This window comes from Pan paniscus, chromosome 2 (genome assembly GCF_029289425.2).
Source record: "Pan paniscus chromosome 2, NHGRI_mPanPan1-v2.0_pri, whole genome shotgun sequence".
NCBI lineage: Eukaryota > Metazoa > Chordata > Mammalia > Primates > Hominidae > Pan > Pan paniscus.
Window position 1 is genome coordinate 52,318,658 of NC_085926.1, and position 13,001 is coordinate 52,331,658.

The window sequence follows — 13,001 nt, forward strand, 5'->3', positions numbered from 1 at the left end:
ATGTTCCAGGCAGGGGGAGACAACAGGTACAAAGACCTGGGGTCCCTGAGAGAGGGCACGGCTGTGTGAAGAAGAAGGCTAGAATGCGAGGGGAGAGATCGAGGGAGGAGGCTGGGGGCAGGGGAAAGAAGGGGGGGAATGACGAGGAGAGAATTCAGAGTCCTGTAGGTCCCAGGCAGCCTTAGGCTTTAGGCCAGGGAGGGGCCAAGAAAGACAGGGTGAGGACCCCCTGATATGCATTAAACCTGCAGTGCCAGTGGCCCTTGGGAGAGGAGGTATGTACAGAGATACCTGCTGGCCTTGCAGTACCTGCTTCATGGCTCAGCCCCAGGATGCACTGTGGAGTGTTCTCAGATCAAGGAGGGGAGCTGGGCTGGACCAGAATGAGGTGGGGCCAGGATGTCCTGGGTAGCCACAGCTTGTTGCCCACTGTGGCCTTTGAACGGGGAATTGTGCATACTCACTGGTTCTGCCCACTCCTGTGCTCCTGGAGTGCTCCCTGGTGGGTCTCAAGGGAGGCGCCTGGGCTCGGGGTCCCTCCCGGGTCCTGCCTGTCCCTGGGAGGTTGACACATACTCAGGGCTCCATGTTTGGTTTCAGGAGGTATGTCGTGGCCCCCGAATGAGCCAGAACCTCCTGCGGCAGGCTGACCTTGACAAGTTCACCCCAAGAGGTCAGTGCTCAGGAGGGCTGTGTGAGTGGGTCCCGGTAGGTATTTCGAAGCAGGCTTTTGGCCTCAGGGAGACAGCCTTTTCTTGGCTATGGGCCCCAGCTTCCTTAACTGTGGAGCGGGGATAATAAGAAACAGGGTGCTTCACAATTACCCACTCATGGTGAGTGCTCAGTCAGCCACAGCTACCGAGTCATTACTCTTAGTGGAGCCATGACCTTGACGCTGGGCTGGGCTGGGCTGCCAGGGGTCAGAGCCACAGCTTTCTTTCCCTGACTGAGGTCAGAAGGGCATATGGGTGTATTTTCTGCCTCCTGTGGAATGTGGGCCCTGAAGAGGCCAGGACTGTCTGAGTTGCTTCCTGCTGGAGACCCAGCACCTAGAACAGGACCTGGCTCAGATAGATGCCTGGGAGATCCCTGCTGAAGGAGGAAAGGGGGACTCTCCTCTCAGGCTCATGGAGAGTCTCAGAGCACAGCTAGGGTGGCGAGGACTGGGACAGGTCTGCAGGGTGTGGGGCCTTCCCCAGTGGCAGAGGGGAGAACAGGGGCTCCAGGAGAAGCTCTGAGTGGTGGTGAGGAACTGCGCAGGTGGCCTCCCACCTGGCCACGGTTTGTGCCTCTCCCCGGCAGACAGGACGTCCCCTTGGATCAGGCCCAGATGCCCTGTGGCTCCCCGTCTGCCCCTCCCCCCACCCCCAGGAAAGACCTGGCTCCTTCCTGCTGCTGTCCACACCAGTCCTCTTGGAGCCCACAGGCCTTAGAAAACATCACGAGCATGTACATTTGTGCACTTATCTGAGGGTCTGGCCTATTGTTTCCAACACTCTCACAAGTATCTGTGACCCAGAAAATGGTTACTAACCGCAGATCTCAGCACTGGGGGTATTGGGAATGGTGCTCCTGCCACACATGGCAGGGTGGGCTGGGGGTGATTGGCAGATGGCAGCTCTACCCACATGAGAAAAAGCAGCCCCCAGCGGCACAGGGTAGTGTCAATCAGGGCTCTCAGCAGCCAGTAGTGGACATTCACTTTGCTGCCCGAGGGCTGGGGTAGCCTGCCCCGGCCCGCGGACGCAGCAGGGTCTGGAGGCCAGGCATGGGTCTCTTCGCCCTGGCTCCTTCTTGGCCACTGAGTGGGTCCTGGGGGTGGAGTGGTGTCACGCAGCCTCAAGAGCTGGTGATTAGGGCTCTGAAAACAGCCTTCTTGGCAGCCCTGAGATCTGGGCATTTTTGATGCAAAGAGGGAGGTCCCTTGACTACTCAGCAGCCTGGTGAGAGCAGACTCCAGCTAATGGTGGAGGCTCCGCTGAGCCTTGGACACTGCCCAGGCACCACCTCTGGTGGCCTCTGTGGGACCCCAGATGCCACTCCCAAGGTGGGCCCTCCTGCAGCATGACCACCTCTTGGTCCCAGGGAGGCAGTAAGGCCCAAGGAAGGGGTCACCAGGGCCCCTGGGACTCTGGACCCTTCTTCCAACTGGAAAATAGAGGGGACCATCAGGAGGCTGCCCAGAGCCCACCCAGGCCCTGGGAAATGTGGCCATCCCCTCCTAAAGCAAATGCCCACACCCCTCTCCCCACCTCTGTGGTCTCACTTTGCCTGGGACTTTCTTCTCCATTGATTATCTGGTGTCACAGGCAAACTGAGATGGATGGTCACCCTATCAATGGGTCTCTCCCCACCAACTCCTCTTCCCCCAGGTATGGAATGGAAGCCTCTGTATACCCTGCTCATCTAAGTAGCGGCAGTCATTTTGTGACTTGAGGGTCCTGCAGGGCCGGAGTAGTGGAGCCACCCACAGTATCCAGGATGCCTCAAGCTGGCAATGGCCTCAGGGAATGAATATCAGACTCCAATATGCTGAGGGGGCCTCTGCAGTAGGGGTGGGAGGAGACCATCCCATTTCATCTTCCTATCCAGTGGTAACCCTCTCCCTTGTTGAACTCAACACCTGGCTTGAGCATGGCCCCTGGTGCTGGGTGGTGTGGAAAGGAGTGGTCAAGCATGCTGGCTCTGGACAGGGAGAGCAGGGCTAGGACAGACCTTCTGGAAGCCACCGTCCCTCCAGGCTCATAGCCCCAGGACACCTGGTGCCATGCCTGTGTTCTCCCAGCCACTGCCCAGCCACAGGCAAGCTTTGAGCTTCCCACACTCCAAAGCATACTACCTGGTTGGTAATTTATTTTATGGGGTGGAGGCTGGTTTTTGGGTGCTGGCCTGAGCCCTGAAGCCCCTGCCCCTGCTTCTACCTGCAGTCGGAAGCTTTGAGGTTCCTGAAGACTTCCAGGAGCGCATGGAGCAGCAGTGCCTCGGGTCCACCACCCGGCTGCTCGCCCAGACTGACTTCCCACTGCAGGCCTATGAGCCCAAGATGCAGGTGCCTTTCCAGGTGCTGCCAGGCCAGCGTCCTCGCAAGATTGAGATCGAGAGGTACGGCTGGGTGGGCTGTGGGGAGACTGTCCGGGAGGTGGCATCCACCCGTCTCAGGGGATGAGGAACTGCAGATCACCAGGTGATAATCCTCATGGCAGAGCCTGTGCACAAGTGTTTAGATCGAATCTTCTAGCCCTTTGGTGTCTTAATAGGAACAATTTACGTTATGGAGTTGGGGAAGGTGGCATTGAGGTCAATGAATGGGACTGCGGGGCGGGACAGAAGGGCAGTTGGAGCCCAGGACACCAGCCCCAGCCACCACACCACTTCCTGATGAGTCTCAGAGGGGTGGAGGGCTCCAGAGGGGTATCTCGGCCACACCCCTGTCCCCACAACCCCGTAGGCCCTTGTGGACACCCATGGAGCCACCTCACACGAGCCAAGCCATCCTGAGGTCCCCTCCCTGCCCTTGACCAGGAGGAAACAGCAGTACCTGAGCCTGGACATTGAGCAGTTGCTGTTCAGCCAGGGCATCGACTCCAACAAGCTCATGCCCAGGCACCTGGACCCCCAGCACCCCCAAACCATCGAGCAGGGCCATGACCCAATCTTCCCCATCTACCTCCCACTGAAGGTGAGCCGGGCTTCCACAGATGGTTGAGGGACAGGGGCAGAAGTGCGGGACCCCAGTGGACGCTCAGGAGTCAGATCTGAAAGGGGATTCCCCCACCAGTCACCAGCACTCTCTTGTCAAACAGGGCAGGTCAACAATAGGAACCCATCCCAGGTACTTTGAGCATCCTAGATGGGGCAGGTGGGGCCCCCAGCCCCCCTAGAATGCTGAGTCTTTGCTTCTTCCCTGGGCAGCCTGTATGCCTGGCCTCGGCCTCCGTGCCACCCATGGGCAACCTAGATGCGGCCCAGCTGGACTGTGGAGTATCCTCCCTGACCAGTGCCCGCCTCAGGGTAGGCAGCTGCTTCTGGGCTCACTGAAATGGGAAGAGCAGGGTTGGAAGAGGGAATCAGTGCCACCCCTGTGGGGTATAAATCAGGAAACGAATCCAGGGAGGAGAAAGAGGGAGCATGGCCTGGCTCTGGCTTTCACTCACCTCCCCTCCTCTCCTCTCTGCGGCCCTGAGTGTCTCTCGCCTGGTGGTCCCTGTAAGGAGGTAAAGCTGAGTCTAGCTAAGGGCTGCCTCCTGACAGCCCCGAATCTCACCAGTTCCAAGTTGGAGTAGGATCCCCAGGAAAACCCAAGGGCCACCTCTTCCCTTGGTCCTGAGCTAGGTGGCCCTGGGCAGTGGGAGAAAGAACCCACCACCTGCTCTGGGTCCCTGGACACCCCTCTGCCTGAGCCTCAGGTGGCTTGGCTGGATGGGGATCCAGGGTTTCACCCAACCAGATGCTGTGTACCCCTGGGAGCAGCAGTGGAGAGGCTCAACCCCCAGTCCTAGCAGTGGAGAGGGTCAGCCCCCAGTGGAGAGGGTCAGCCCCCAGTGCCACCTTGCAGCTCTCTCACCTGGGGAGGGTATTACTTAGGCACCCCATCCTTTGGCACACCCAGTCCCACCTGGGCCCCACTAGAGGAGCTGCTGCTTCCCAATGTTGGCCTGCTTTCTTCCAGGTATTTGACAATGAGGACTTTGACTGCCGGACTCCCAGAGAGTGGATCAACATGGGCTTGGAGCCAGGGTCTCTGGACAGGAAACCTGTCCCGGGAAAAGCCCTCCTGCCCACTGATGACTTCCTGGGGCATGGTGAGCAAGGCCACTCTGGAGTGGGGACACTATCTCATTCCAGTAGCAGCCCTGTCACAGACTCCTGGGCTCCCCTGGGACCTGGCAGCCACCGGAGGCGAGGGGTCTTTCAAGACCTCTCAGCTGGTAGACAGGCCTAGAAGCTGGCCTCACAGAGGCAGGAATGCAGGGACCAGGGAAAACATCATTGGGAGAGCTGGAAAAGGGACAGCTGGATGGTGTCTAGTGTTTTGAAAAATCTTTGATTTATTGGTAGTAAAATATGTACATGCTCATTGGGAATATTGAAACATGCACGAGGGGCACAATTCCACTCTCCATCCCTCCACCCAGAAGCCCCATTGTTGCAGCTCTAACCATGGCCTCTCAGCTTTCACTTTTGTGTGCACAACACACACCATCACACACTTGCTCACAAACACACATCCCCATCATCACACACATTGACAAGCACATTCACTGTCATACACACCCCCAACAACCTCTCTTGTGTACACATTTTCACCACACAGAAACACAGTCTCCTATTGTCACCCATCCACAACCACTGTCACACCTCACCATGCCCACTTGATGCCACACAGGTTTGCCTTGTCTTGGCCTTGTCAATATCTGCCCAGGGAGTGCCCCTGGCTGCTCCTTTGGCCTCAGGCCTGCCCCAGCGGCTGTGGAGGCTCTCCCATTTCCTGCTGTGGAAAACAGTGCCAGGTGGGCATCCGCAGCTGACATCTCGGCCTGCACGGCTGGGTGTCGATGCAACATCCTAGGAAGGTGTGGGCCATCATTTGGGAAGTTGGAGGTGGCTGTTCCCCTGTGCAGGGCTGAAGGCTGCTCTGCTCCCCACCTGGTGGGTGGACAAGATGCTGTGAGTTGGGAGTGGGCCCAGTAGGCCAGCTCCAGGTGGGAAGCAGGGTTGTGATAGCCATGACTGGTTTTAAGACTGCCCAGTGAGTCCATTGAGCAGGCTGTAAATTTATGTTTCATTTTAAAAACATCTTAATGCTAGAATCAATTTCTCTGAACTAGACAAGAAGCCCAGAATGTTCCCTTTACTTTGGACTTAATTACAAAAATAATTTAACTCAATTGTTCCCAGATCGCCAATTCCTGGTGATAAAACCAGAAGGTTTGGGGCTGCATTAGCCTTAAATGCACCAAGTAGCAGCCTCCATCGAGGTGCTCTGCTTACACCCCTTCACATGGCCCTGGTCTGGGGTGGTGGCCCAGGTAGGAGGAGGGGTGAGCAGGGAGAGGCTCTGCTGGGGACCTCTTGTTTTCTGCTGGGAGCTTCCAGTGACATCTTTTCATCTGAGTTGAGCCGAGACAAGGCCAGTATTTTCAGAAAGGCAACCTACTAGGAAGGGAAGGGAAAAGCAAAACAGAGAAGCAAAATAGGTGAGCTATAGACCTTGTTTACCCATCCTTTACTCAGCTAGCTGGTGTCAACAGGTGGGGAGCATTTCCTGAGAATTCCAGCCCTTCCTTCCTCAACCTAGTCTGTAGAACTCAAACAAAACAAAACAAAAAAACCCAGGGGGCCAGGCGTGGTGGCTCATGCCTGTTATCCCAATACTTTAAGAAGCCAAGGCAGGCGGATCATGAGGTCAGGAGTTCAAGACCAGCCTGAACAACAGATGAAACCCCGTCTCTGCTAAAAATACAAAAATTAGCTGGGCATGATGGTGCGCACCTGTAATCCCAGCTACTCGGGAGGCTGAGGCAGAAGAATTGCTTGAACCTGGAAGGCGGAGGTTGCAGTGAGTGGAGCTCGCGCCATTGCACTCCAGCCTGGGCAACAGAGTGAGACAACATCTGGAAAAAAAAAAAACAGAAACAAACGAAACAAAAATAAACAGTTTTTATCTCGGCTCACTGAAACCTCCACCTCCCAGGTTTAAATAATTTTTGTGCCTCAGCCTCCCAAGTAGCTGGGACTTCAGGCACACATCACTACTCCCAGCTAATTTTTTTGTATTTTTGTAGAGACGGGATTTTACCATGTTGCCCAAGGTGGTCTCGAACTCCTGAGCTCAGGCAATCCGCCCACCTCGGCCTCCCAGAGTGCTGGGATTATAGGCATGAGCCACCGCGCCTGGCCTCAGTTTGTTTTTAAGCCACTATGTATTGCAGCTGCTCTGCTGGGCACCATATGTGTGCATCTTCCTTCTGCAAAAGTTTATCGAACACCTGCAAGGTACTAGTTTCCATTCCAGGCCCAGGGACACAGCTGTGACTGAGATGGGACAAAGTCGCTCCTGCCCTTAGTGAGTTGACACTAGTGTGAGCAGGTCAGCTGTGAACCAGGAGCTGATGCATAAGTAGTGTGACTTTCGGCACTGTGAAGAACAGAATGGGGTAACAAGTCAGAGAGTGCCTGGGACAGGGGTGCTATTTTAGGCACAGAGGCTTCTCCTTGGAGAAGGGAACAACCAGCAATGAGGCGACCTGAGTGGAGAGTGTTCCAAGCCGAGGGCACAGCCAGTGCAGAGGCTCTGCCGTGGGAACAAGGTCAAAACTCACAGGAATAGCCAGACATCCAGTGTGGCTAGAGAGAAATGTGTGAGGGGCAGCGGTGGGAGGTAAGCTAGAGAAGTGGGCACAGGCTTTCAGCCCAGGAAACCAGTGGGAGGCCAATCCTGACCAAAGAGCGGCTCCTGCCCTGCCCTGCCCTGCCGTGCCCTGTTCTCAGATGAGGGGCCCAGGGACTGAGCAGCCAGGGGCAGCCTGTGGGGAGGGCTTCACCCTGGCCATGGTCACCTTGAAGGGGGTCCAACTCATTCCTGACCTTTACAACTGGGTTCTCAGCAGGTCTCCTTTAACTTGGGGCTTTCGTGCCACCTGTCCCAGCCTCCCATTGGCCTGTGTGTCTCTCTGCCCTGGTGGAGGTTGTGCTGAGCACCAGGGCAGAGAAGCCTGGTCTTTCTGGCTCCTTCTGCAGCGCGGGGTTCCTCAGAGGCCAGCTCGGCTGGGAGGAAGCAGGGCCCTGGCTCTGCTGGAGCAGAGGGGGGCATCCCAGCAGGAGAGACGCCAGACTGGTGATCTCTGAGACCCATTCCCAGCGATGCTGCCAGCACTCAGAGGCCCCTTCCTGCCCCCATGGCGGGGGGCACTGGTGGAGTTTCTCCTCCTGTTTCAGAGGACCCCAAGAGTCAGAAGCTGAAGTACAAATGGTGCGAGGTCGGCGTCCTGGACTACGACGAGGAGAAGAAGCTATACCTGGTACACAAGACAGACGAGAAAGGCCTGGTGCGAGATGAGATGGGGAGGCCCATCCTGAATGCAGGGGTCACCACTGAAGGTATGAGGTCCTGCCGCTGCCCCAAGCAGAACCCCAGCTTGGGCCTGGCCGGCCCGTGACTGAGGCCAACTCCGCCCAGGGCACTGCCAGATCAGGTCTGAATTCTACTTTTCTGTTTGCCCAATGCCCTGACCGGTGAGGACCAGAGGACTCATCACTCAGAGACCCCAGAAAGGGCAAGTGGCCATTATTTGGCATGTCAGCTCTGAGCCCAAGTCCCATCAATAAGCGATGCCTGCCCTGGGTGTGGGATCAAGGGATGGGCACTTGAACAGCCATGCCTGTATAATTCCTTGTCTAAATGCTTTTCTTTTTTTTTTTTTTTTTTTTTGAGATGGAGTCTGGCTCTGTCACCCAGGCTGGAGTGCAGTGGTGCAATCTTGGCTCATTGTAACCTCTTCCTCCTGGGTTCAAGTGATTCTCGTGCCTCAGTCTCCCAAGTAACTGGGATTACAGGTGCCCACGACCACACCCAGCTACTTTTTTGTAATTTTAGTAGAGACAGGGTTTTACCACGGTGGCCAGGTTGGTCTCGAACTCCTGGCCTCAAGCATCCTCCCTCCTTGGCCTCCCAAAGTGCTGGGATTACAGGTGTCAGCCACCGCGCCCCAGCCTTGTCTAAGTGCTTTCACATCCGTCCATGACACCTTGTGAGATGGGCCGGGCAGGAAGTGTCGTCATGCCCATTTCACAGATGCAACAGGGGGTCAGAAGAGGGAAACAATTTGTTCAGGGCCACTGGGCATCCACGGCACAGCCGGCCGGAACCTAGTGTTTCAGCCCAGAAAGCCTGATTGCGTGTCCCCTTCTCCCTCTCACCCGGCCCCCAGGAAGGCCACCCCTTCAGGTCTGTCAGTACTGGGTGCCACGGATCCAGCTTCTCTTCTGCGCTGAGGACCCTTGCATGTTCGCACAACGTGTGGTCCAGGCCAACACCCTGCGCAAGAACACGGAAGCGCTGCTGCTCTACAACTTGTATGTGGACTGCATGCCCTCTGACGGCCAGCATGTCATCAGTGAACAGAGCCTGAGCAAGATCAAGCAGTGGGCCCTGAGCACGCCTCGGATGCGCAAAGGCCCCTCGTGAGTCCCCGCTCGGCCTTCCCTATTCTGGGCATCACCTTCTTCAGGGAACCTTCCCATAGGAAGTTGGTGCTACCCCAGGGTGGAGCTCCCTCAGGGCTCATCTGTTTGAGACTGTCCTGGCTATTGCCCTCTGGACTTGTTGGGGCCTCAAACAATTTTTTGTTCATCTCCAGATCCCTCATTATCCATATGGACTCCTGGATCCTTATTTTATTCAAAGGGTTACAATTGACTACTTTTTAAAAATTTTGATGCTCAAATTGTCCTAGATTTGGCCAGCGGGAGACTTTTCAAGCTAATTCCTGTGTCGCCTTACCATGTTTCCATCATTCTTCAAAACCCTTAGATGATGATTTATTAGCAAGATGCCCCTAAGATAACTTTACTTTCTGGCACAGCAAGAATTTCCAGGCTCATTGTGTACTTTCCCAGGTCCAGTCCTGAAACCAGCTGTTTCTCCAAGGAAGCTCTTTTTATTTATTATTTTAGTTTATTTTTTGAGACAGGTTCTTACTCTGTCACCCAGGCTGGAGTGCCTGGAGTGCAGTGGGGCCATCTTGGCTCACTGTAGCCTCAGTTTCCTGGGCTCAAGCAAGCCTCCCACCTCAGCCTCCTGAGTAGCTGGGACTTAGGCATGTACCACAACATCTGGCTAATTTTGTTATTTTTTGTAGAGACAGATCTCCCTATGTTGCCCAGGCTGGCCTTGAATGCCTAGGCTCAAGTAAATCTCCCACCTTGGCTTCCCAAAGTGCTGGGATTATAGGCATGAGCCATCATGCCCGGCTGGAAGTTCCTTTTAGTTGAGGAATTATATTTAGAAACCAAGATCTGGGCATTAGATGTGCTCATTGCTACTGGGATATCATTGCTTTGAGACTCCCACAGCAGACAGATCTGGGAAATATATATATACAGATGGTCCCCAATTTATGATAGTTTGACTTACCATTTTTCTTTTTCTTTTCTTTTCCTTTTCTTTTCTTTCTTTCTTTTTTTTTTTTTTTTTTTTTTTTTTTTTTTTTGAGATGGAGTTTGACTCTTGTCACCCAGGCTGGAGTACAGTGGCTTGATCTTGGCTCACTGCAACCTCCGCCTCCCAGGTTCAAGAGATTCTCCTGCCTCAGCCTCCTGGGTAGCTGGGATTAAAGGCACCCGCCACTATGCCTGGCTAATTTTTGTAGTTTTAGTAGAGATGAGATTTCACCATTTTGGCCAAGCTGGTCTTGAGCTCCCAACCTCAGGTAATCCACCTGCCTTGGCCTCCCAAAGGGATTACAGGTGTGAGCCACCATGCCCAGCCAACTTACCATTTTTCAACTTTATGATGGTGCGAAAGTGATATGCATTCAGTAGAAACTGTACTTCAAGCATGCACACAACCAATGTTTTTTTTTTCATTTTCAGTACAGTATTCAATACATTTCAAGAGATTTTAAACACTTTGTTATAAAATAGGCTTTGTGTTACATAATTTTGCCCAATTGTAGGCTAATGTGAGTGTTCTGAGCATATTTAAGGTAGATTAGGCTAAACTATGGTGTTCAGTAGCTTAGGTGTATCAAGTGCATTTTAAACTTATGACAGGTTTAGTTGGAATGTAGCCCCACTGTAAGTAGAGGAGCATCTGTAGTTTTATAGTCATGCATCACTTAATGATAGGGACATGTTCTGAGAAATGCGTCATTAGGTGATTTCATCATTGTGCAAACATCATAGTGTGTACTGACACAGACCTTGATGATATAGCTGGCTGCACACCCAGGATATATGGTACAGCCTAGTGCTCCTAGGCCACAAACCTATACAGGCTGTGATTACTGAATACTGCAGGCAACTGTAACACAACGGCAAGTATTCATGTATCTAAACATAGAAAAGGTACAGTAAAAATACAGTATACAAGATAAAACATGGTACATCTATGTAAGGCACTTACCATGAATGGAGCCTGCAGGGCTGGAAGTTGCGGTGATTGAGTCAGTGAGTGAGTGGTGACTGAACGTGAAGACCTAGGATATTACTATACACTACTGTGGACTTGATAAATACTGTATACACTTAGGCTACACTAAATTTATTTTAAATTTTTCTTTCTTCAATAATAAATTAACCCAACACACCTTAGGGCCAGGCATGATGGCTTACATCTATAATCCCAGCACTTTGGGGGGCCAAGGTGGGTGGATTGATTGAGACCAGGAGTTCAAGACTAGCCTGGCCAACATGGCAAAACCCCATCTCTACTAAAAAAAAATACAAAAATTAGCTGAGCATGGTGGCACACGACTATAATACCAGTTACTTGGGAGGCTGAGGCCCTAGAATCGCCTGAACCTGGGAGGCAGAGGTTGCAGTGAGCTGAGATTGCGTCACTGCACTCCAGCATGGGTGACAGAGTGAGACTGTCTCAAAAAAATGTATGTAATTAATTAATTAACTAACTTTAGCTTACTTTAACTTTTCTTTTTTTCTGTTTTTTTTTTGAGACGGAGTCTTGCTCTGTCGCCCACGCTGGAGTGCAGTGGCGTGATCTCTGCTCACTGCAAGCTCCGCCCCCCGGCGCCCGCCACCATGCCCGGCTAATTTTTTTGTATTTTTAGTAGAGACAGGGTTTCACCGTGTTCGCCAGGATGGTCTCGATCTCCTGACCTCGTGATCCACCTGCCTCAGCCTCCCAAAGTGCTGGGATTACAGGCATGATCTATAAGCTTTTTTAAAAAATGTGTGATTTTTTTTTTTTGCTTTTTAAACAAAAAAAGCAATGTGTGATTTTTTTTGTTTTTTTTTGCTTCTCTCCCGAGTAGCTGGAATTACAGGTGCCTGCCACCACACCCAGCTAATTTTTGTATTTTTTAGTAGAGACGGGGTTTCACCATGTTGGCCAGGTTGGTTTTGAGCTCCTGACCTCAGGTGATCCACCTGCCTCGGCCTCCCAAAGTGCTGGGATTATAGGTGTGAGCCACCGCACCCGGCCCTTTTGCTCTTTTTCCCTTTTGTTTTTTGTTTTTTGTTGTTTTGAGATGGAGTTTTGTTCTTGTTACCCATGCTGGAGTGCAATGGCGCAATCTCAGCTCACTGCAACCTCCGTCTCCTGGGTTCAAGTGATTCTCCTGCCTCAGCCTCCTGAGTAGCTGGGATTACAGGCATGTGCCACCACGCCCAGATAATTTTGTATTTTTAGTAGAGACGGGGTTTCTCCATGTTGGTCAGGCGGGTCTCAAATTCCTGACCTCAAGTAATCTGCCCACCTCGGCCTCCGAAAGTGCTGGGATTACAGGCCTGAGCCACCGCACCCGGCCCCTTTTTCCCATTTTTTAAATAGGATTATTCATTTTTTTCCTTGTACAGTTGTTTAAGTTTCTTATAGATTCTGGATATTAGACCTTTGTCAGATGCACAGTTTGTGAATATTTTCTCCAGTTCTGCAGGTTGTCTGCTTACTCTGTTGATACTTTCTTTTGCTGTGCAAAAGCTCTTGAATTAGGTCCCACTCTTCAATTTTTGTTTTTGTTGCAATTGCTTTTGAGGACTTAGTCATAAATTCTTTCCCAAGGCCAACATCCAGAATGGTGATTCCTAGGTTTTCTTCTAGGATTCTTATGGTTTGAGGTCTGACATTTAAATCTTTAATCCTGGCTGGACGAGATGGCTGACACCTGTAATCTCAGCACTTTGGGAGGCCGAGCAAGGTGGATGGTTTGAGCTCAGGAGTTCAAGATCAGCCTGGACAACATGGTGAAACCCCATCTCTACCAAAGAACATAAAAAAATTAGCCAGGCATGGTGGGGCGCGCCTATTGTCCCAGCTCCTT

At 52.7% G+C, this 13,001-nt stretch overlaps 1 protein-coding gene across 1 annotated transcript in view; it reads left to right on the forward strand.

Moving 5' to 3' along the window:
• DNAH1 (dynein axonemal heavy chain 1) overlaps positions 1-13,001 on the forward strand; it is a 109,314-nt gene that overhangs the window by 32,213 nt on the left and 64,100 nt on the right. The window contains exons 6-11 of the mRNA XM_055110010.1: positions 601-673; positions 2,928-3,102; positions 3,523-3,679; positions 4,670-4,802; positions 7,939-8,100; positions 8,931-9,183. Coding sequence (XP_054965985.1) covers positions 601-673; positions 2,928-3,102; positions 3,523-3,679; positions 4,670-4,802; positions 7,939-8,100; positions 8,931-9,183 — 953 coding nt within the window. The remainder of the gene's footprint in view (positions 1-600; positions 674-2,927; positions 3,103-3,522; positions 3,680-4,669; positions 4,803-7,938; positions 8,101-8,930; positions 9,184-13,001) is intronic.